General features: G+C 37.9%; 1 protein-coding gene across 1 annotated transcript; it reads right to left on the bottom strand.

Moving 5' to 3' along the window:
* Nucleotides 1-217: 217 nt before the first annotated feature.
* On the bottom strand, nucleotides 218-6260 carry LOC124913270. The gene is made up of 8 exons (XM_047453865.1): nucleotides 6216-6260; nucleotides 5325-5426; nucleotides 3623-3793; nucleotides 2336-2824; nucleotides 1757-1786; nucleotides 1019-1132; nucleotides 354-938; nucleotides 218-244 (listed from the first exon to the last, which is right to left on the bottom strand). Exons 1-8 carry the CDS (start codon nucleotides 6258-6260, stop codon nucleotides 218-220), a joined length of 1563 nt encoding a protein of 520 aa, XP_047309821.1.
* Nucleotides 6261-20611: the final 14351 nt, after the last annotated feature.

The following is a 20611-nucleotide window of genomic DNA, read 5'->3' as shown; positions in this document are numbered from 1 at the left end:
GTTAAGTACTTAACGCTTCGTTAAGTAAAACTTGGTTTAAGTGAGTTTAAGTTAGTTACTTGGTACATTGATTTATATGTTCATACATTGATTTATATGTTCAATTCTTTGGTATGTAAATATCATACAACCAACCAACCAGACTACATTAAAACTACAAATATTTTAACATGAAATGTAACTTAAGTTGAAGTTCTACCCAAAAAGTAATACAAGTTCAGAATACATAAGCACAAGTCAAGTTCTATCCAAAAATCAATAAACGATTACAATACAAACTAAGGTTCTGTAATTTGATGAAATAACCGGACCGCCATCTTTTGTCGAAAAAACTCCATTTCATTGGAAGTCACCTTCTCTACACCTAAACCAGCAGTCAAGTATTCCATGTGCATAAGCATAAATACACCACAATCCCCACTTTCATCTGCTCTAGGGACTTCCCCATATTTGGCGACTGCATTTTTGGCTGGGTGTGGCAACCTTTTATATGTCAGTTTCTGGAAATTGAAATTAGGATACCGTTTTAGCTCAGCATCACTGGCTCCCATTGCATATATTCGTGGAAACATCTCACACAAAGGTCTCATGTATGGATCGAGATTCCTATAAATACTCGAGTCGCAGTCATAAACGTCAATGTGATTATCTTGTACACGAACGACGCACAGTACCCAATGCTTGTTGCCAATGTTCAAAGGCACGTAAATATCGTCTACTAGTGGCCATTCTGGCATATGTCTATGAGGCGCTCCCCAGAAGTACTGAGAAAAGACGTCTGATATTGGAAATTTTTCAGAATCTTTTTTATAGTTCGGGTACTCTCGCCTCATCATATCTGCTAATAAGCAATCCCCTATTGATACTTTACAATGTTTATATGTCTTGGGATATTGCTCAATCCTTTTGCGCAACAAGTGGCACACTGCGTCGATTTCCTACAAAATGGGGGAAAAGGCAACATATATCAAAAACCTTATTCATAAGTTAAAGAATTAATATGAAATGCAAGACTTACAGGATCTTTAAGCCATGTGGACTTTGTTAGAACTCTAACAAACAACTTCTTTCGTGCTTCGCAAGTAAACACAGTCTTTGTCTCATCATTGGTAGCTTCATCTTTCAACCAATTCTGTAATTGAACCAACAACTCATCATCAATTTTTTGAAGGGGATTGATAGTTAATGGATCATTCGTCTTTGGCTGTTTTGACAAAGAAGGGTTGGTGTAGTCTTCATCTTTCTTCTGCTTCCTCACTCTTTTTTTGGGAATTACTCCTTTAGGTGGAGTGTTGTATAATTGGAAATCATCATCATCGTTCTCATCATTCCCATCCCTCGAATCCTTCCCATCCTTCCCATCGTTCTCATCCTTCCCATCCGTGGCATCCTTCTCAACCTTGACTTTCTTCTCAACCTTCCCAACCTTGAGTTTAACCTTCCCAACCTTGGCTTTCTTCTCAACCTTCTCAACCTTCTCAACCTTGACCTTCCCATCCTTCTTTTTCTCAATTATTTCTTGCATCATATCGGAGAGCAACATCTCCCCACCATCCACCTTCACATCAGTCTGAATCTCACCACCATCCACCTTCCCATCAGTCTCAATCTCCCCACCATCCACCTTCACATTATTCTCAGTCTCACCACCATCCACCTTCCCATCAGTCTCAATCTCCCCACCATCCACCTTCACATTATTCTCAGTCTCACCACCATCCACCTTCCCATCAGTCTCAATCTCCCCACCATCCACCTTCACATTATTCTCAGTCTCACCACCATCCTGCAAAAATAGAATAACAGTGTGGTCAATGTTTACTTCCCGAAACATTAGACTTCGCTAATCAAAACTTACCTCAGTTTTATCCTCCACCTTCACACTCTCCTCCTCCACCTTCTCATCCTTCATCTCCATCTCATTCGTCATCATCTCCTCCACCTTCCCATCCTGCAAAAAGAAAACAACAGTGTGGTCAGCGTTTACTTCCCGAAACAACATTTGACTTCACTAAGTAAAACTTACTTCAGTTATATCCTCCACCTTCTCACTCTCCTCCTCCACCTTCCCATCCTTCATCTCCATGTCATTCGTCTTCATCTCCTCCACATTCCCTTCCTGCAAAAATAAAACAACAGTGTGGTTAGTTAAGAACAACAAAAGATAATTACTTAACGAAGCGTTAAGTACTTAACGAAGCGTTAAGTACTTAACGAAGCGTTAAGTACTTAACGAAGCGTTAAGTACTTAACGAAGCGTTAAGTACTTAACGCTTCGTTAAGTACTTAACGCTTCGTTAAGTACTTAACGAAGCGATAAGTATCTTTATCTTACCTCAGTCTTGCCCTTCTTTTCCAATTTGCTCTTCTTCTTCTTCTTCTTCCTCTCCTCCTCCATACTATCTAATTTGACAATTAAAGTGGCCATCCTTTGGTTGGATTTGGCTAATAACTGTTCGCACATACTAACAACCAACTTTTTCATATAAGCCTTGTGATTTGTTTGAGTTTCTTCGTAAGCTGTTTTCATCTCTTTGAGCTCCTCCTTCACCTCTTTGATGAGCTCCTCCTTCAGCGCTTTTACCTCCTCTTTCAGCTCTTCACATTTACATCCAACAGAAGATGTTGGAGGTAATCCAGGAGTAGTAGCGGATGGGGGGCTAGGAATGTTGGCAGGACTAGATTCATAAGCAAGCTTCCTCTTCAGGTTTACTGCTTCTTTGAGATTAAGCGCAGCCTTTCTCTTCCGGGTGTTTGGTTTGGAAGTAGGTTCTTCTTGTTCATCCTCAGGTTCACTTCCCTCCTCTTCATCATCATAATCCTCCTTCACTAACTTCCCTTCTGTAAATCCCTCAAAAAATTCATCAGTTGACTCATCTATTTGTTCAAAGTCCTCACCACTGTATAACCTCTTCTCCATGGAGGACTCTTCCATCTCAGTCAGATCTGTTGTCTCCAGGGCAGACTTTATCTCGATCAAGGTGTTCTTCCTGTTGGAATGATAGACTAACAACCTTGGGCGTAGAGGATCATTAAGCTCATTCTTTCTAGCAAATTTAGGAACAAAACCTTTGATGACCTCGTATGTCCACACTTGAAATGCCAGTGCAAACCCATAAATGTTATAAGCAAAAGGAGCATAAGGATCAGTACTCTTCTTCTTCTTCTTATAATATTTGTGACTGAGATGTCTCATGTTCTTGTTCAAACCCTTGAGGGTGGCTCTAAAGGTCACTTTCCCCCAAGGAAATCGGAGGAAACTTTCCTCGTCTTCGACCATGTGGAGGATTTTGGCATATACCACCCTCCTTGGGTCAAATGAAAATAGGTACTGGCAAATCAAGCATACCAGCCCCATCTTCCAGGCATCTTCCTTATCTCTACATCTCAAAAAAGCAGTCTCCAAGTCTTGCATTACTACACTCGACTTCCCTTTAAAATATTTTACCAACAGAGGTGGACAACCTCGGCATTCTTCTTCGTTCACCTCAGGAAACCTTCCGAAGTTTAGGCCCGTCACCAAGGCGTACTCTTTCATACCAAACACAAGTTCTTGCCCATTGATATTGAAAGTAATCTCCTTGGAGGTTGAGGTTACCCTCCTAAGCAACATGTGATGTACAATAGTTCCTGAGAACTGCAACACTGGCGCAGAGACTATATATCGGAATTGGGTATTGTACACCTTCTCCACAAGATCCATTTCCTCAAACTTCGTTACAATCTTCTTAAGGCAGAGGGCGCTTTTCCAAGAAATCCGTCCAGGGAAATCAGGAACGGTGGTTTCTGCCATCTAAAAAAGAAACAACAACAAAAATGTAAGATCATATACATAGACCACATCAAACGTTAAGTACTTAACGAAGCGTTAAGTACTTAGCGAAGCGTTAAGTACTTAACGAAGCGTTAAGTACTTAACGCTTCGTTAAGTACTTCGCGAATCCCTAAACCAGAAACAATAACCAACAACCAGAAACAAACATGCAAATATAATGCAATAATCAATAACCAGAAACAAACATTAAACGCTAAACCTAACCAAATAAACTGAAACAGCCAAAACCCTAAAACTAAACATGCAAATATGAAAACCCATAACCAAAAAAAGACATGCAACAACCAAAATAAAACTAACCTGAGATTTATGGGGAATAAATGATAGAGAGGGAGGACACGAGGTGGACGGGAAGATCGGCCTTGTCAATGTGTTCTTCAGTGAGACGGTTGTAGAGAGAGAGGAATCGAGAGGATAGAAGAGGGAAAGAAATGAATGTCCAAATGTTTTATTTTTTAAAATATATGGTATGGCGCGTGCATATACGCGCGCCTCTTCGTCTTCCTACGCGCGCTTGCCGAAGCGTTAAGTACTTAACGAAGCGTTAAGTACTTAACGAAGCGTTAAGTACTTAATGCTTCGCTAAGTACATAACGCTTCGTTAAGTACTTAACGCTTCGTTAAGTAACTAGCAGAAACGATATCATCTGCAAACATCATCACAGCCAAAAGAACAATCAATAAGATGAACCAATATGAACTAATAAACCAATATATGAACAAATATGAACATATATGAACAAATATAACCCAATATGAACAAATATGATTCAATATGAACAAATATCACCAAAAAGAACATATTTAGGGTTAGGGTTTCATTAAGAAATACAAATAAGAACATAAATCTGTTATATAAACATAGATTCGGGGATTAGGTTTCTTATCTTGTAGATTTCATTCATAATAGTCGACGTCGCCGGAGTTTACGCCGCCGGCGACAAAATCCGGAGGAAAGAAAGGAGGAGAGAGAAAGAAAATGAGAGAAATGAAAAAATTTGAGTATATATATCAATACCGTTTCACTTCGCGAAACGCGGAGTCCCTTCGCGTTACGCGAAAAGGGTAAAATCGTCAAAAAAAAAATAAGTGGTCATCAGATCAAAAATTATTAAACATTACCACGGATGCAAATAACCTTATTTGTAGGGTCATTTCGTCCAATTTCCCTCATGAATAGCTAGACCCCTGTCTCTATTGGTGCCATCGGTCCTTTCAATTGGTATCAGAGCTCCATTTCTATTCTCAAGCTATCACCAAGAATGAAGACCATAACCAAAGATATCAGTGCTACCGTAATCCCCACATTCTTAAGAGAAAACTATATCGTTTGGAAGAAGAGAGTTCGTGCTCATCTTTCTTCTCTTCATGACGATATGTGGAGTGTTATCACAGATGGTCCCATCAAGATTGATAAGGAGAAATCCGAATAGACTAGTGAAGACAAGAGAAGAACAACCTCAACAACATGGCATTATATATTTTGTACAGATCTCTTGATAACAGTTTGTTCAACTATATCATTGAGTGTGATACTGTCAAGGAGATTTGGGACAGGAGCAATGAGCAAACAAAGGTGATGTCCAACTGTCTGAAGGCAATGAGCAAACAAAGGAGAACAAGATTATGGTTGCCACTCAACAGTTCGATAGTTTCAAAATGCATCCCGGAGAAACGATGAATGAGTTCAACACAAGGTTCAACCAAATTGTATCCACTCTATCTATTCTTTGCAAGACCTATAGCAACAGGGATCTTTCTATTAAGGTCATGCGTGCTCTTCCAAGGGAATGGGACATAATGACAATGGCTAAGAGGGAATCCAAAGACCTCAACAAGATCACGCTCTTCGATCTATTTGCTGATCTCAAGGCTTATGAGTTCGAGTTGAACTCAAGGATTGAAGAACATCAATCCACATCTATTATCATTGTCAAAGCGTTGGTGACTGCTGAAGAGTCACCTGCTGCTCATGATGTAAAGACAGTTGTCCAACAACTCAGTAACGATGCCATGTCTCTCTTCGTGAAGATGTTTGGCGACTTCATGAAGAAGAGAAACTCTAACTCAAGCTCTTCAAATTCTAATGATAATAAAAAATCCAAAGATAATATTAAGTGTTATAATTGTGTCATTCTAGGTCATTACCAATCGGAATGTCGGAAGACGAAGTGTGGTGAGAAGAAAAATGACAAAGAAAAGGAATTAAAGGCCCTTATGGCAGGAGACGGGAAGAACAGACGAAACTATAGTGACTCTTACATCTCATCCAGCGACAGTGATGAAGAAGAGGTTGCTTGCTTCATGGCAAGAGAAGAAGAAGAAACTCAGGAAACTAAGGTGATACAGGAAAGCTGTAGGAAGAAAGAATGAAGCATACTCTTATGAGTATACATTTTAGGAGATCAGCAATGGCCTTTGCCATTCCAGAGGACTAAGTCTTTTATGTTTTAAAAATATTTTTGCTCTTAAGGACCTTAAAACATTTATTTATTCATTTTGTACATGCACAAAATGAGAGGGAAAAAATTATTATGAAAATAAAGATACACGCAGACAAAAACCTTTAATCAGTCTATTAGACGAGGTCGTCTAAAAGAAAAAGCATGTACTTAGACGTATTTTTACTTACACTCTATGCATCTAAGTATATGTGTCTTGGTTAATAACATATGCGGTTAGACGCTGACGTCTAATAGACGTTTAGACGTTTATAAGACAAGAGTAATTGGATGCTCACGTCTAACCAAACACACGTCTAATATATGTTGTTCATGTGTAATTAGACGTTTACGTCTAATAGACATTAGACGTTTATGAGACTTGTGATTAGACGCCTGCGTCTAATAGACCCATGTGACTAATAGACGTTTAGATCTCATACATTGGAGAAATAAGAAAAATGTCTAACTACGTGGTTATTAGACTAATCAAGGATAGTTGTCCCACATGCTGTGACATCTAATTTTCCCTCTCAAACATAAAATAGTCATCTCCGAATAACATGAAGACACGTGTCTTTCAAGTTAAGAGAGAATGACTAATATACCCCCAAAATTAATGATGACTCTTTGGAAAGGATGTCTAATATTAATTGATGGGTCCTACCCCTAGGAAAAGTGACGGTTAATCCATGCGACTCTTGGAAATCTATATAAGGACATTCTACATGAGATTGAAAATCTCTCAAATCTCTCAAGAACCCTAGATTTCTTCGATCTTCTTTCTAAAAACCCATGTTCATCTTGTGTCTGTTCGTCTTCTTTCAAAAATGGGCAACAAGAGAATCATCCTTGGACATTGTACTTTGCAGGTAGATTTTCCTTCTGTCTATACGTTCGATCAACAAGATGTGGTCGATATGTTCAGATCTTTGGAATACTCCTGTCTCAGGAAGTATATCGGCGGGTCGTTCATATTTTACAAGAAGGAAGTCCGGGAGTTCATTAAATCGGCGACTATGGTTGGCGGTTCTATCACTGCAACGGTAAAAAATACAGAAATTTCCTTCAACGAAGCGTCCTATGCGGAGTTCTTCGAACTTCCATCGGTTGGCCACACGTTCAAGCTAAATCTCCCATCAGAAGTCACGGCGGAAATGAAGACTGCTTTCTCAGCCGATGGTTTAAAAATCAGATTAAACGGGAGTAAGAAGGTTCTTAAACCCCATTTTATGGGAAATTTGACGAAATAACCCTAAAGATGGGGTTATTTGAGCTGGTGGTAAATTATAAATTTAATTGCGTTCGTGGTCTTTTTAATTTTTTTTACAAAATTGCCCTTGTAGCGAAACGCTAAGGGACTTAGCGTTTCTCTAAGTGGATTAGGTTTAGTATAAATACTCTAATTTTTCCATTTTCTTCATTTTCTTTCTCTCTCTTCCCTCTCTTCTCTTGTTCTTTCTTTGACGGTGGCGACGGAGGCGGCGGGTACGACGACGGAGGCGGCGGGGCTTACATGATCTTGATTTCAAATCCTAACCTAAATCGATTTATGTTTTTATTTACATGATCTTCATTTCAAACCCTAACCTTAAACTTATTTTGTATGCAGGTGAAGGATTCTAAGGATTTGAAGGTCCAAGAAAAAAGGATAAGAAGATCTTTATTTCAAACCTTAACCTAATTCGATTTATGTTAATGTTTCCATTATCTTATCTTCATTTCAAACCCTTCGATTTAACCTGTTCTTATTTGGTTCATATTGGTTCCGTTTCAGGGAAGATTCGCTAAGTTCTTACCGTTTCGCTAAGTGCTTATCGTTTCGCTAAGTGCTTATCGTTTCGCTAAGTGCTTATAGTTTCGCTAAGTGCTTACCGTTTCGCTAAGTGCTTACCGTTTCGCTAACTGCTTACCTTTTTGATTCTTTAGTTGTAAAGAATTGTTTTTGTTATTATATGTTATCCCCGCAATGGAGTTTCTTTTTTAGACTTTGTTCGGATAAGGGTATGAAAAAAATATTTTATGCAACTAATTGAAAATTTCACTGAAATCTCTTGCATACTGATAAGGATTCAAAGATGAGGAGCGATAGTTATAATACATTTTTTTGAAGATCATCACTCCCATGAGTATAGATACTGAGCTTTGCGACTTATTGTTGCCTTTATGATGAAGACTCTTTGTTTAGATCGGGATGGATGGAATGATGTATTATTATTATTAGTTATGTGTGTGTGAATACTACTTAAGATTAAGATGATGAAGATGTTTTGCTGTTTGTTGCAGCAAATACAGTTCATGTTCTTTCTTTTTATAAGGTTGCTAGAGACAATTAAACTAAACTTGGCTATGTAGATATAATTGTTTTAACTTGTGTGTTTCTTGTGGCATTAATATATAATGTTCCTTTTTTCAGTACTTTTGACATTCATCATCTTTTTATTTTGATTGTTTTTATATATGATTAAAAACAAATTCTAGAGTTTACTCTTAAAAAGTATATTAGTTATTGTAAGACGTGAGAAAATACACTATAAATATCCAAAACAAACCACAAATATATCACTATATTAACTGTGATTTTATGATGGGGATTTAGTCGTCGCGATCTCTTTAAGATTCAAGAGGTACTCTTCGTGACACCTTATTCCTACTATCGGGTCGGTTTTGATACAAGTATTGTTACCCGTGAAGAAATATACTAAAAGTACCTCGAGACCAGTATAATCAAGCTCAAGAGGTACCCTATAAAGGTATTTATAGTTTATTAGTGAAGTACATATTTACAGTAATTGATACAAATAAACAAATAATCTTTGCTCTTGTTAACACTACAAAAAGCTTCAGGGCTCTTTCTAGCACTACAAAAAGCTCCGGTCCTTTCCTCGGGTTCATAGAGTCGTGTTTCGTTTACTAACGGCGGAGGACCCCACAATGCAGGTAGCAAAAACAGTTAGGAACAAGATGTCGTCAGCCTCAGTGAAACTCCAAAAGAACATTTATTGGAAAGTCTATTGTGTTTTTTTCGCTTCTATTTCTGTTACCTCTTAGAGGAGATCAACATTTTTTAATTCCATCATATTATTTTAAAGCATTTATGCTTTGTTCTAATTTAATAACATCATATTCAAAAAAATGTTATCTAATAAGTGTAAGATAATGATAGCCTGAAAAAAATTGATCAATAATACAAAATTTGGTGGCAAAAACATATACAAATGCTAGACAAACCAAATATAGCGAATGATGAGACTACTGGTTGATGAAATAGCTAGACAACTCGATATAGCAAACATATAAGGAAATGTGTTTTAAAATCAAAGTTTCATCGAAATGGTTGTAAAGAAGAAACTCGTCATTATCTGTAATGACAATATTATCTGATTTATTTGCAGAGAACTTATTGCAGCCAAACTTGAACATATACAAACAAACAAAAGAAGTAAGAAAAGAGAATTGTGATCAAATTCATTAGTAACCAATGGTAATTATATCAATGACAGAATTACAACAACAATAACCAAAATTACAAAGCCAAAAAACACCAACTTCATCAACATCCCACCTCTCTTTCTTTCTTTCTCTCTAGCTATATTAAAAAATTACAACAAATTATCTTCCTTCAATCTCCCCTGTCTGGATGATGTATATGTTTCTTCTCCATGTCTTGACAGGGATTGGGGAAGAAGTAGAAGAAGATTACTTCAAATCCAGCGCTTGCGTCCTCCTCGTGAGTTATGAGCTCCTTGAAACCACATATCCCATCTTACCACTGCTGGACCTTTAGTGTTGCATGCAGTTCAGTTCAGTTCATTCTCAACAATGTTAATCATCTATCATCTATCTATCTACTACTGCTCTTAACTCTTTCTATAAATCAAACAAGTTAACAGCAAATAAAATGTAAAGGGATTGATAAAATTGTACATACACAAGGAGCAAAGGATTAGACAGACTTTGTCCAAGATTATCTATCATCTATCTATCTACTACTTCTCTTATTTCTGTTTCTTGATTATCTAAATACATAATGATCTCCAATATACACCATAAGAAAATATATCTATGTACTTTAAACAGGCAGACTTTGTCTAAGATTATCTAAATGGTTGAAAATGCTTAACATATCCTTTGTATTATGTATAATCTTCAAAATAGATGGGAAAATCTCTAGATAGTTTAACAATGCATAATAATAATAAAAAAAAAAAATAAGGTTCAATATATCCATTTCGAAATGCTAAGCACTTAGCGAAACGGAAAGTAAACCCCAAACAACAGATTCGAAGATGAATAAACCAAACATCAATAATAAACTTGAAGTATCATAGGATAAACGTATCAAGTGGAACCGTGCTTGTGCTCGTCGTGGAGCTCATCGTCGTGGATTTCGCCGTCGCCGCCGATTGCCGCCGCCCAGTTTAGAGAGAAGGAGGGGAAGAGCGGGAAGGGAGAGAAGGAGAAAAAAAGAAATGAAAAAAATAGGCTAGATATAATAAATAGTAAGGGTAATCTGGACATTTCACACATTACCACTTAGCGAAACGCTAAGTCCCTTAGCGTTTCTCTACAAGGGCAATTTCGGTAAAAAAAAATAAAAAGAACATGAACGCAATAAAAATTATAATTTACCACCAGATCAAATAACCCCATCTTTGAGGTTATTTCGTCAAATTTCCCCATTTTATCATGTTAAATGATGTTGTTGTTAAAACTCTTCAAGTGAGGGCGGGATCGTTTCATCTCTATAGTCAAGATCGTTTTGACTATATTATTGCCAATTCTAAAGGGATTTAGGTCAACTGGGCCTCAACGTTGTTCCTAAACTTGTGCGCGACGATTGACCCCAAAAATAGAGAAAGTGTGAGCTTTGCTGCTCAACTTAGCAGAATGTTGGAACACTTAGGGGTCCCTATGGGGGATTCTGAGTCGATCAACTCTTGTCGGGTGTTCAGCGTCTTCACTGTTGCCAACACTCTTGTTCGAATGAAGAACACCAAGGAGTCCTTATCTGGAGCATCAAGCCAACAAACGGGTGGAAGATCCGTTACTCGTTCCAAACAATTGGCGACTTATGTTTTGTCGATAAGAGCCAAAAGAACAAGAACCATGAATGAATTAGAGGATAATTCTACTAGTCAGAAAAGTTCTTCGAAGAAGGATTCTTGAATAGTTGATTCCAAAGTTAAGCAAGGTCCCTCCGCACTTGCTGCTATTCCGATGTCTCCCCTGTCTCCTTCCACGAGCCAGTTGAGAAAACCTTCAAAGTCCTCAGTTTCAAGAGGAGAAAAATCAAAAGCTCCAAGGGCATCTACGTCTTCAAAAGTCTCATCCAAGGTAACCCCTACTCAATCTAAGGTCGAAGTCCCTAAGTTCAAAGTTCCTGTATTGAAACAAGATTTGTCTGGTTTTGTTCCCATACAGGAACTTGCTGTCGGGCCAACTATTGAGCCAGTTGGTCCAAATATTTAAATTTTTGACAGGATTCCATCTCATATCCGTTAACCCAATTCAGTAGCTGCTAAAGCTATAGTTTCTGTCGAACTAGAGCAAGGTGCTGTTCTTACCCTTGCTTCTGGTGCTACATCTGAAAAAGCTATTTCTATGCAAATTGAAGAGCCCCTTGTACCAAAACTAGTTCAAGCAGAGTCTGTAGTGACTGGAAAGATTGTCCATTCTGAAGCCACGCCTGGGCTCTTTGCTAGACCTCTTTCTGCTCACGAGGTAATGCGAGCCACTAGAAAAGCTGCTGAAATAACAATTGGGGAAGCAAGGCCTACTCCAAAACTTGTTGAGGTTATTGGAAAAGGCAAGGCAATTGCAACCTACTCGAATGAGGAGATTTCATAGGCAACATGCACCGTTAACCTAATGATGGATCAGGCAAAAGTAAAGGCCGCTAAGAAGATCAAGATATTTGATACTTGGGTCTTAAATAGAATGTCCATTAGGTATGATAAGGTCATCAAGGGAAAATGTATAAGCAGTCAATGGTTGAAGCTGGTCAACGTTGAAAAGAGAGTCTTGAAATGGGCTAAAACTTCGGAGGTCTATGAAGCTCTAAAAAGAAAAGAGCTGGTCGAAGCCAATCTAAGAGGTCGGGATCTCTTTCCGATCCTCCAAGCCATAAAATCCAACTTCAATCCTTTGGAAAGGAATGTTGATGTAGAGGAGACGGCTCTGAAAATACTTGATGAAATAATGTAGGACTACATCTCTATCGTTCTCAGGTACGTTCATGAAGCAGATTGCTCTGGGAATCCTTTTGGAAACCCTTCAGATGAAGATGAACCTATGCAACTATCCGATGATTGTGATTTTGCTCCAACGGAAGATAAGCAAGCTGCTTCTCTTCTCATTGAACTGAGAAACCTTTCTGTTGAAGAAAAACGTCTAATGGATCAACCCAGAGTTGAACAGATTGTGGAACCAGTTCAACTCGATACTATAATTGAAGAAGAAGAAGTGAATATGTAACCTTTTCAAACTCTTGTAACCCAATAAGAAGAAGTACTGGAATCCCATGTTATAGAATTAGAGGCATCTCCCGAGAAGGAGGTTAAAGCCAGTCAACCCATCGAAGCACGATTTGAGGGGGTACCCTCAAAAGACAAGGAATCTAATAAGAGTTCTTCATTTGAGGGGGAACCAGATAACAATGACATGTCCTCCGATATTTCTAAAGATTCTCCTCAACCAACCCAGTTGATTACGGCTGCGAACATTCATGATAACGTTGTTGACCTTCCTCATCATTCAGACGGACGTATCGTCTGATCAAATTCACAAGGTATGTGAAGATATTCTGGGTGATGAAGAAGAGATAAAGTCTAAAAGTGATTCAGCGAAGGATGAACCAGAGCAGTCCCTGTAGGTTCACACTCATTTCAGTCCCATTCGGACCGCTCCAGTAGATTCTTAAGAAGTCTCAATAAATGAAGGAACATCTATTGGTGGTTCAAAACTTATGAAGTCAATGACATCAATTATGGGAACCCTTCAGAAGACTGTTGCGGAAATGCAATCCAACATGGTGAAGATTATGAAGACTCAGAAATCAAACAAGAAGGAATTTGCCTCTCTTCTTAAAACTCATAATGAAATGGAGCAAGCGATGAGGAATTTTATCAACAAGACATACACTAAATTTGAAAATAACTTCTTTAAACGGCAGACCAACTTGCTTGACTGCAAAGGGAAAACTCCATTAAACTTCATCAAGAAGTCATGGATGGAATAATCCTGATTCAAAGTCAAATGGTTGAGATATAGGGTCATATGAGCAGAGCTGATGTTGAGCAATTGGAACAAGCTAATACCTTTGCAATGCAAATTCAGGCCGTTGAAGATGCTGAAGCAGTTGCTAATAAAGAGAAGAACCTCATTTCCCATAGCGATGATAATGTTAAAAAGGGGGAAGGAAGTTCTAGAGGTGGTAGTAGTAGTAGAGGAGGCGGTGGTGTTTCAACCACACCAGATCAAAGAGAAAAAAAACTGGTGATGGAAATTGCAGGCCAATAAAAAGAGGTGGAGGTCGCAGCGGTGATCGTGGTGGTGGAAGTGGTTGAAGTGGTAGTGTTGGCCGTTCTCTTCTTCCTTTTCGAAACCTTCTGAATGGTGAAGGATTCAGCAGTGAAGGATTCAACTACCCAATCGTGAAAAGAAAAGATCAATAATCTCTCCTCTTCTAAACTATCTTTTGTTGGTTTGTGAACTTGGTTTTTTAAACATAGTTTGTGAATGTTGATTTTTTGAACTCATCTTTGTAAATTGCGAACAAGTACTCTTTCTTTAAATTGGATGGATATTTATCTATTTAATTGTGAAAAGTTTTAACATCATCATCAAAAAGGAGGAAATTGCGCAAATTATTTGGACTAACAGTCAAACTATTCTGACTAACGGAATTTTGATGATGAGTTTGTATAAAACTTAAATAAGAAGGAAACTAAGCCGTTTAATTGTTTTTGTGCAGGTGCATCAAAAAATGTGCTAAATTAGACTTAGTCTGAATGAGGTTCATTAGACTTACTGGCTATTAGAGGCATTGAGTTAGACGTACAGTCTAACAAATACGTAGTTAGACGTGCACTCTAACCGATACGTAGTTAGACGTGCAGTCTAAAAGACACGTTGTTAGATGTGCAGTCTAATAGACATGTAGTTAGACGCGCAGTCTAACAGACATGTAGTTAGACGTACAGTCTAATAGGCACGTAGTTAGACGTGCAGTCTAACAGGCACGTATTTAGACGTGTAGTCTAACAGACACGTAGTTAGACGTGCAGTCTAACAGACACGTAGTTAGACGTGCAGTCTAACAGGCATAGTTAGACGTGTAATCTAACAGGCGTAGTTAAACGTGCAGTCTAACAAATACATAATAAGACGTGTAGTCTAACAGATGCGTAGTTAGACGTGCAGTCTAACAGATAAAAGTTAGATGTGCAGTCTAACTCCTTCAGATTAGTCTGAAGGGACTCGTAGTTAGACGTGTCATCTAACTCCATTAGACTTGGTGGTCTAATGGATCCTGTTATTAGACGAGGGCGTCTAATTTCATTAGACTTGTCAGTCTAATTGGAGCATGTCTAATGCCTTGCTTCAGCAGTTGATTGAAGCTAGCATCCGTCTACCCACGATCAACTAGTTATACGCTACTCCTGCTCCATTATTCCGTGCAGATCAATACGACAACCAGTTACATCCAATGAATTAATACCACGTAATTAAATATTCTTCCACTACTTGTTTCTTGCAGGACAATCCTAGAAGAATATTCAGCGCACTACCAGATTGGTATGACCACGATCATGGTGCTCAGTGTCTACTGTACCTATGTACTATGGAGCCTCTCCAATGGTTATTTGCCACATGTCATTATAGAAGATTCGACTGTTGGTACATGCTCTCTATTTAAGGATCCTCGAGGACAACGGACGGACTTCCAGACACTTGATACGAAAACTTGCTTGTTGAGCTTGCAATATCACGAATTGCTTTCTTACTTTACTGTGTTTGTACATCAAGAGAGAGATAGAATCAAAGTATTGTCTAGTTGAGTGATATTCTTAAATATACTGTAAGTTGAATAGAGTATGTTCTTTTCTATAGTGAGCTAGCCTTACAACTGTATTTGATTCTAAGAAAATTATATTGAATCCTTCTAGTGGTTGGAAGAATGGGTGACGTATGAGCGTTTTACTCCGAACATCCATAAACATCTCTTTGTGTCATTTACATTCTGTCATCTTCTCCTTCATCGGTTATTAGCTTCAAACCTGAGTAAACGTTTCCGCACTTAAATCGTTCAAGAGTTTGAAAGGATTTGTGAAGAATAGAAAGTGATACAAATCCCTAACAGGATTATTATCAAACCGTTTTTGTACGAAGTTGTCAACAATAGCTAGACCCCTGTCTCTATTGGTGCCACCAATCCTTTGATAACAAGCAACAAACAACAAACATTAAGCATTAAGCATAAATCATCATGCATCAAGCATCAAGAAATAAAGCAACATGCAAAAAGCAAAAAGAAAAAAGCTATAAGCAACAAACAACAAACAACAAGCCACACGAAACAAGAATCAAACATCAACCATCAAGCAGTAATCAACAAACATTAACTATGATAGGATCAATGCTAACAATATAGACTAGGGTCTGGCTATGGATAACAGCTAACGATAAGCTATTCGATTTTAACTATGTTAGAAGTTAAAATTTGTTTTTATTCTTCATAAATCCTTCGAACTCTTGAAACAGTTTCAATTGCGGAAATCTTCGTCGGATTTGAAGATTTGAACCAATGAAAGATGAATGACAAAAAATAAAGAACATAGAGAGTTGTTTATGGATGTTCGAAGAAAACTCTCCAACATCACCCCTTCTTCCACAACCGGAAGGATTCACTAAACTCTTTGAATCAAATACAGTTTACTAATCTATCTTACACTCTGTTGAACAAAACAACCTCTGTTTAACTTACAATATTGAGAACAATATTCTCTCAGCTAGACAATTTTTTATTCTTTCTCTCTTGAACTTAGAAGATGATAGAAATCAACAAGACAATAGGAAGCTTGTAAGATTGTAAAAGTGAGCAAAGAAATCGGTGATTTGGCTATTGTCCTTGAACATCTATTTGTAGTAGAAGGACACCAATGGTCGAATATTCTTCATGGACACGTGGCAAGCGTCCATTGGAAAGCCACCCAAAGGACAAGAATGCATCAAACTCTGAGCAAATGGATCATGGTCATAACGAATTGATAGTGCGCCGAATATCCTCTCTAATATTGTCTTGTACTGGACAAACCATTGGAAAGACATTTGCGTACGTGGCATTCATTCATTGGATGCAATTAGCTGGCTTGTCAAACTACACATGAGTGAGTGGAGTAGAGTAGTAGACAACTAGTTGATCGTGGGTAGACGTATGCTAACTTCAAGCAGCTGTTGAAGCGAGGCATTAGACGTGCTCCATTAGACTGCCTAGTCTAATGAAGTTAGACGTCAACGTCTAATAACATGTTCCATTAGACCGACAAGTCTAATGGAGTTAGACTACAACGTCTAACTACGCATCCCTTCAGACTTGTATAAAGGAGTTAGACGTCAACGTCTAACTACGTTACCCATTAGAATACCACGTGTAATGGAATTAGACCTCAACATCTAACTACCTATTTATTAGACTACAACGTCTAACTACATATCTGTTTGACTGCAACATCTAACTACGTATCGGTTAGACTGCAACGTCTAACTACGTATCCGTTAGACCTCAACGTCTAACTACGTATCTATTAGACCTTAACGTCTAACTACGTATCTGTTAGACCTTAATGTCTAACCATGTATCTGTTATACCTCAATGTCTAACTACGTAACACGTCAAATTAGTCTACTTAGACCATGTCTAAGTTAGCAAAGTCTGATGCACCTATACAAAAGCAATTAGACATCTTAGCTTCATTTATATTTAAACATCATCAAAATTTAGTTGTTTAATATTTCATAATATCCGTTAATTAACTCTTTAATTAGTTTTTCCTAATAATTTCTTCTAAGTTTATTAACTCTTTACTTAATTTTTCCCAACAATTTCCACCTTTTTGATTATTTAAGCTAAATTATTAAAATTAGATGAGTTCATTTAATCCCAATTTTTTTCCCTTTTTGATGATGTTAAAAACCATGCATTCGTAATAAAGCAATGTAAACACCCATCAAATACGATAGAAATCAAGGTAGTTCACAAAAATATTCCAACATAAGTTTTAAAATATAAAAAGCAAAGAAAGAGATTTGTGGTCCTTCCCTTTTCACGTTTGGATCAGCTTCTGCTCTTGGAAGGGGGTTGAGGTCGTGAAATCGAGTGATAGCGCCTTGGCCGCCTCTAATTCCACCACCTATATCGCCTTCATGACCTGAACCTTTCTTTGGAGGTCTGCAACCTACTTCAATCTCTTCAGAAGCTTTGTGTTTTGATTTCGATCGGGTTCCTCTAGTAGCTCCACCTCTTGAGATACCACATCTAACAGGAACGGGCTTTCTCTTTAGCAACAATAACCTCGGCTTCTTCAACAACTTGAATAGAGGTTGTAAAGGACTCAGCTTGCTCCATTTGCTCGACTTCAGCTCTATTTATAGCATTGGACACTTCCATCATTTGTTCTTGCGTGAGATTTATTGTTGACATAATATTTTGATGAAGCTCTAGGGTGAGAGATTTGGATTCAGCAAACAGCTCTGATTGTCTATTAAAGAGATTCTTCTCAAACTTTGTGTATGTAGTATTAACGATGTTGACTTCATAAGTATTTCTCTTCATTGTCTTCTCTAATTCCCTTTGAGAGACAAGAAAAGAAGACATCTATTTCCTAGCTTGAAATCGAACCCTTCTCAAGATTGGCCAGTCTGGACTGTATATCCAGCATATTATGTTGTAGGGAGTGTATCATTTCCAGCATGGAGTTAGAATTTTGGCCCTCCAAGAGAAGCTTCTTTGAGGAATGGGCACCTGATCACACATCTTGAGAGCAGTCTGGAGTAGTGCGAATCGGGCTCACATGCGAATTAACTTGTAAAGAACGCTCCAGTTCTTTATCTTTGGAAGGAGAAGAAGGATCATTGGCCATATTCTTGGACTTCGCATTGTCATGGAGAATATCTATACATACTTGATGAATCTTGTTTGGAAAAATTAAGAGTTAATTAACTTATAAAAAATTGTTTGGAAAACTATGTAAAGAGTTAATTAACAGAAAAATGCTAAATATTAATCAATTGAGTTTTGATGATGTTTAGATATTAATGAAGCTAATTCGTCTAATTGTTTATATGCATTTGCATCGGATTTGGCTAACTTAGACATCATCTAAGCAAGCTAATTAGACGTGATACGTAATTAGACGTGTTAGTCTAATAGATACGTAGTTAGACGTGTTAGTCTAACAGATACGTAGTTAGATGTGTCAGTCTAACAAATACGTAGTTAGACGTATCAGTCTAACAGATATGTAGTTAGACGTGCTAGTCTAACATATACGTAGTTAGACATGTCAGTCTAACAGATATGTACTTACACGTGCCAGTATAACAAATATGTAGTTAGACGTGCCAGTCTAATAGATACGTAGTTAGACGTGCCAGTATAACATATACGTACTTTGACGTGCCAGTCTAACAGACACGTAGTTAGACGTGGACATCTAACTCCTTCAGATTAGTCTGAAGTGACACGTAGTTAGACGTTGGCATCTAACTCCTTCAGATTAGTTTGAAGTGATATGTAGTTAGACACTACAGTCTAACTCCATGAGACGTTGCAGTCTAACTCAATTAGACGTGGTAGTTTAATGGAGCACGTCTAATGCCTCTCTTCATCATTCATTGGTTCAAAGCTTCAAACTAAAATAAACACTTTCGCACTTGAATCGTTTACAAGAGTTTGTGAAGGTTTGTGAAGAATAGAAATTGATATTAATCCCTAAGAGGATTTCTATCAATCCGTTTATCCGAAGTTGATATCAATAGTCAGAGCCCCGTCTCTATTGATTACACCGATCCTATCAATTGGTATCAGAGCTCTTCTTTCTATTCTCACGCAACAAGAACCTGAATCATGTCGAAAGATGCTAGCTCCTTCAAGATTCCTATGTTTTCGCAAGAAAACTACATGGTGTGGAAGAAGAGAGATTCCTATCTTGCTTCCTTGCACGATGACATGTTGAGTGTTGTCACTGAAGGACCCATTAAGATCGACAAAGAAAAATCTGAGTAGATAAATGAAGATAATAGGAAGAAAAACCTCATTAACTTAGCCATGGATGTCCTATAGAGATCCCTTGACGCTAGCATGTTCAACTACATCATATCTTGCGAGTCTGCGAAAGAAATTTGGGACAGACTCACTCAACTCTGTGAAGGAAATACGCAAACCAAAGAGAACAAGATTACAGTTGCCACTAAGCAATTTGACAACTTCAAGATACGTCTAGGAGAGACGATGACTGAGTTTGATGCAAGATTCAGTTAGATTGTCACCACCCTATCCATTATAGGCAAGACCTACAGTAATAGAGAGATTTCTATAAAGGTCATGCGTGAGTCTGCCATCATTACCAAGGCTTTGATGTCTTCCGAGGAGTCACCAGTTGCCAACGAAAGGCATCTTCCCAGCAGCTCAGCAGCGACGCAATGGCTCTTCTCGTGAAGAAATTCGGGAAATACATGAAGAAGAGCATTCCTAACTCAAGCTATTCAAATAATACCAAGGATGATAAAGTTAAATAAAAAGTTAATGTTAAGTGTTTTAATTGTGATATTTTAGGTCATTACAAGTCGGAGTGCATAAAGTCGAAGTGTGATGAGAAGAAGAAAGACAATGAAGGAGACTTGAAGGTCCTCATGGCGGCAGACAGCAAGGTCAAGTGGATTCAAAGCAACTCAGATTATTCATCATCCAACGATAGTGATGGTGAAGAAGTTGCTTGCTTCATGGCAAGAGAATAGGAAGATTACGGGGAGTCTAAGGTACTGAATTTCTCTCCAAAAGACTTTTCACGAGATGAACTAGTGGCTACACTAAATGATATGGTCTCGGAGTTTAAAAAGTTGTCATAATTTCAAAACAAAACAAGTTTAGAATCTGAAAATGATGAACCACCCTTTTCTCAAACCTCTGAGCCAAATGTTTTTGAAAATATGGATGAGATTTCATCTGAGAATGAAATGCTCAAGGAAAAGATTCAAACCCTTTCTTCTGAAAAACAACGTTTAACTTATATTGTAAGTTCTTGTACAAGGTCCGGAGTATCTGTCAAATATC

This window comes from Impatiens glandulifera, chromosome 8 (assembly GCF_907164915.1).
Source record: "Impatiens glandulifera chromosome 8, dImpGla2.1, whole genome shotgun sequence".
NCBI classification, from domain to species: domain Eukaryota; kingdom Viridiplantae; phylum Streptophyta; class Magnoliopsida; order Ericales; family Balsaminaceae; genus Impatiens; species Impatiens glandulifera.
Note: the sequence above shows the minus strand (reverse complement) of the source record. Positions and strands in the feature narration are given on the sequence as shown.

Coding starts and splice junctions, on each gene's coding strand:
- LOC124913270 (XM_047453865.1), bottom strand. CDS start 6,260: ATGGCAAAGGCCATTGCTGATCTCCTAAAATGTATACTCATAAGA. Junction 1,787..2,335: donor AAAAGAAGGGCAAGACTGAG/GTAAGATAAAGA, acceptor CTATTTTTGCAG/GATGGTGGTGAGACTGAGAA. Junction 245..353: donor CTGGTTTAGGTGTAGAGAAG/GTGACTTCCAAT, acceptor ATTTTTGGATAG/AACTTGACTTGTGCTTATGT.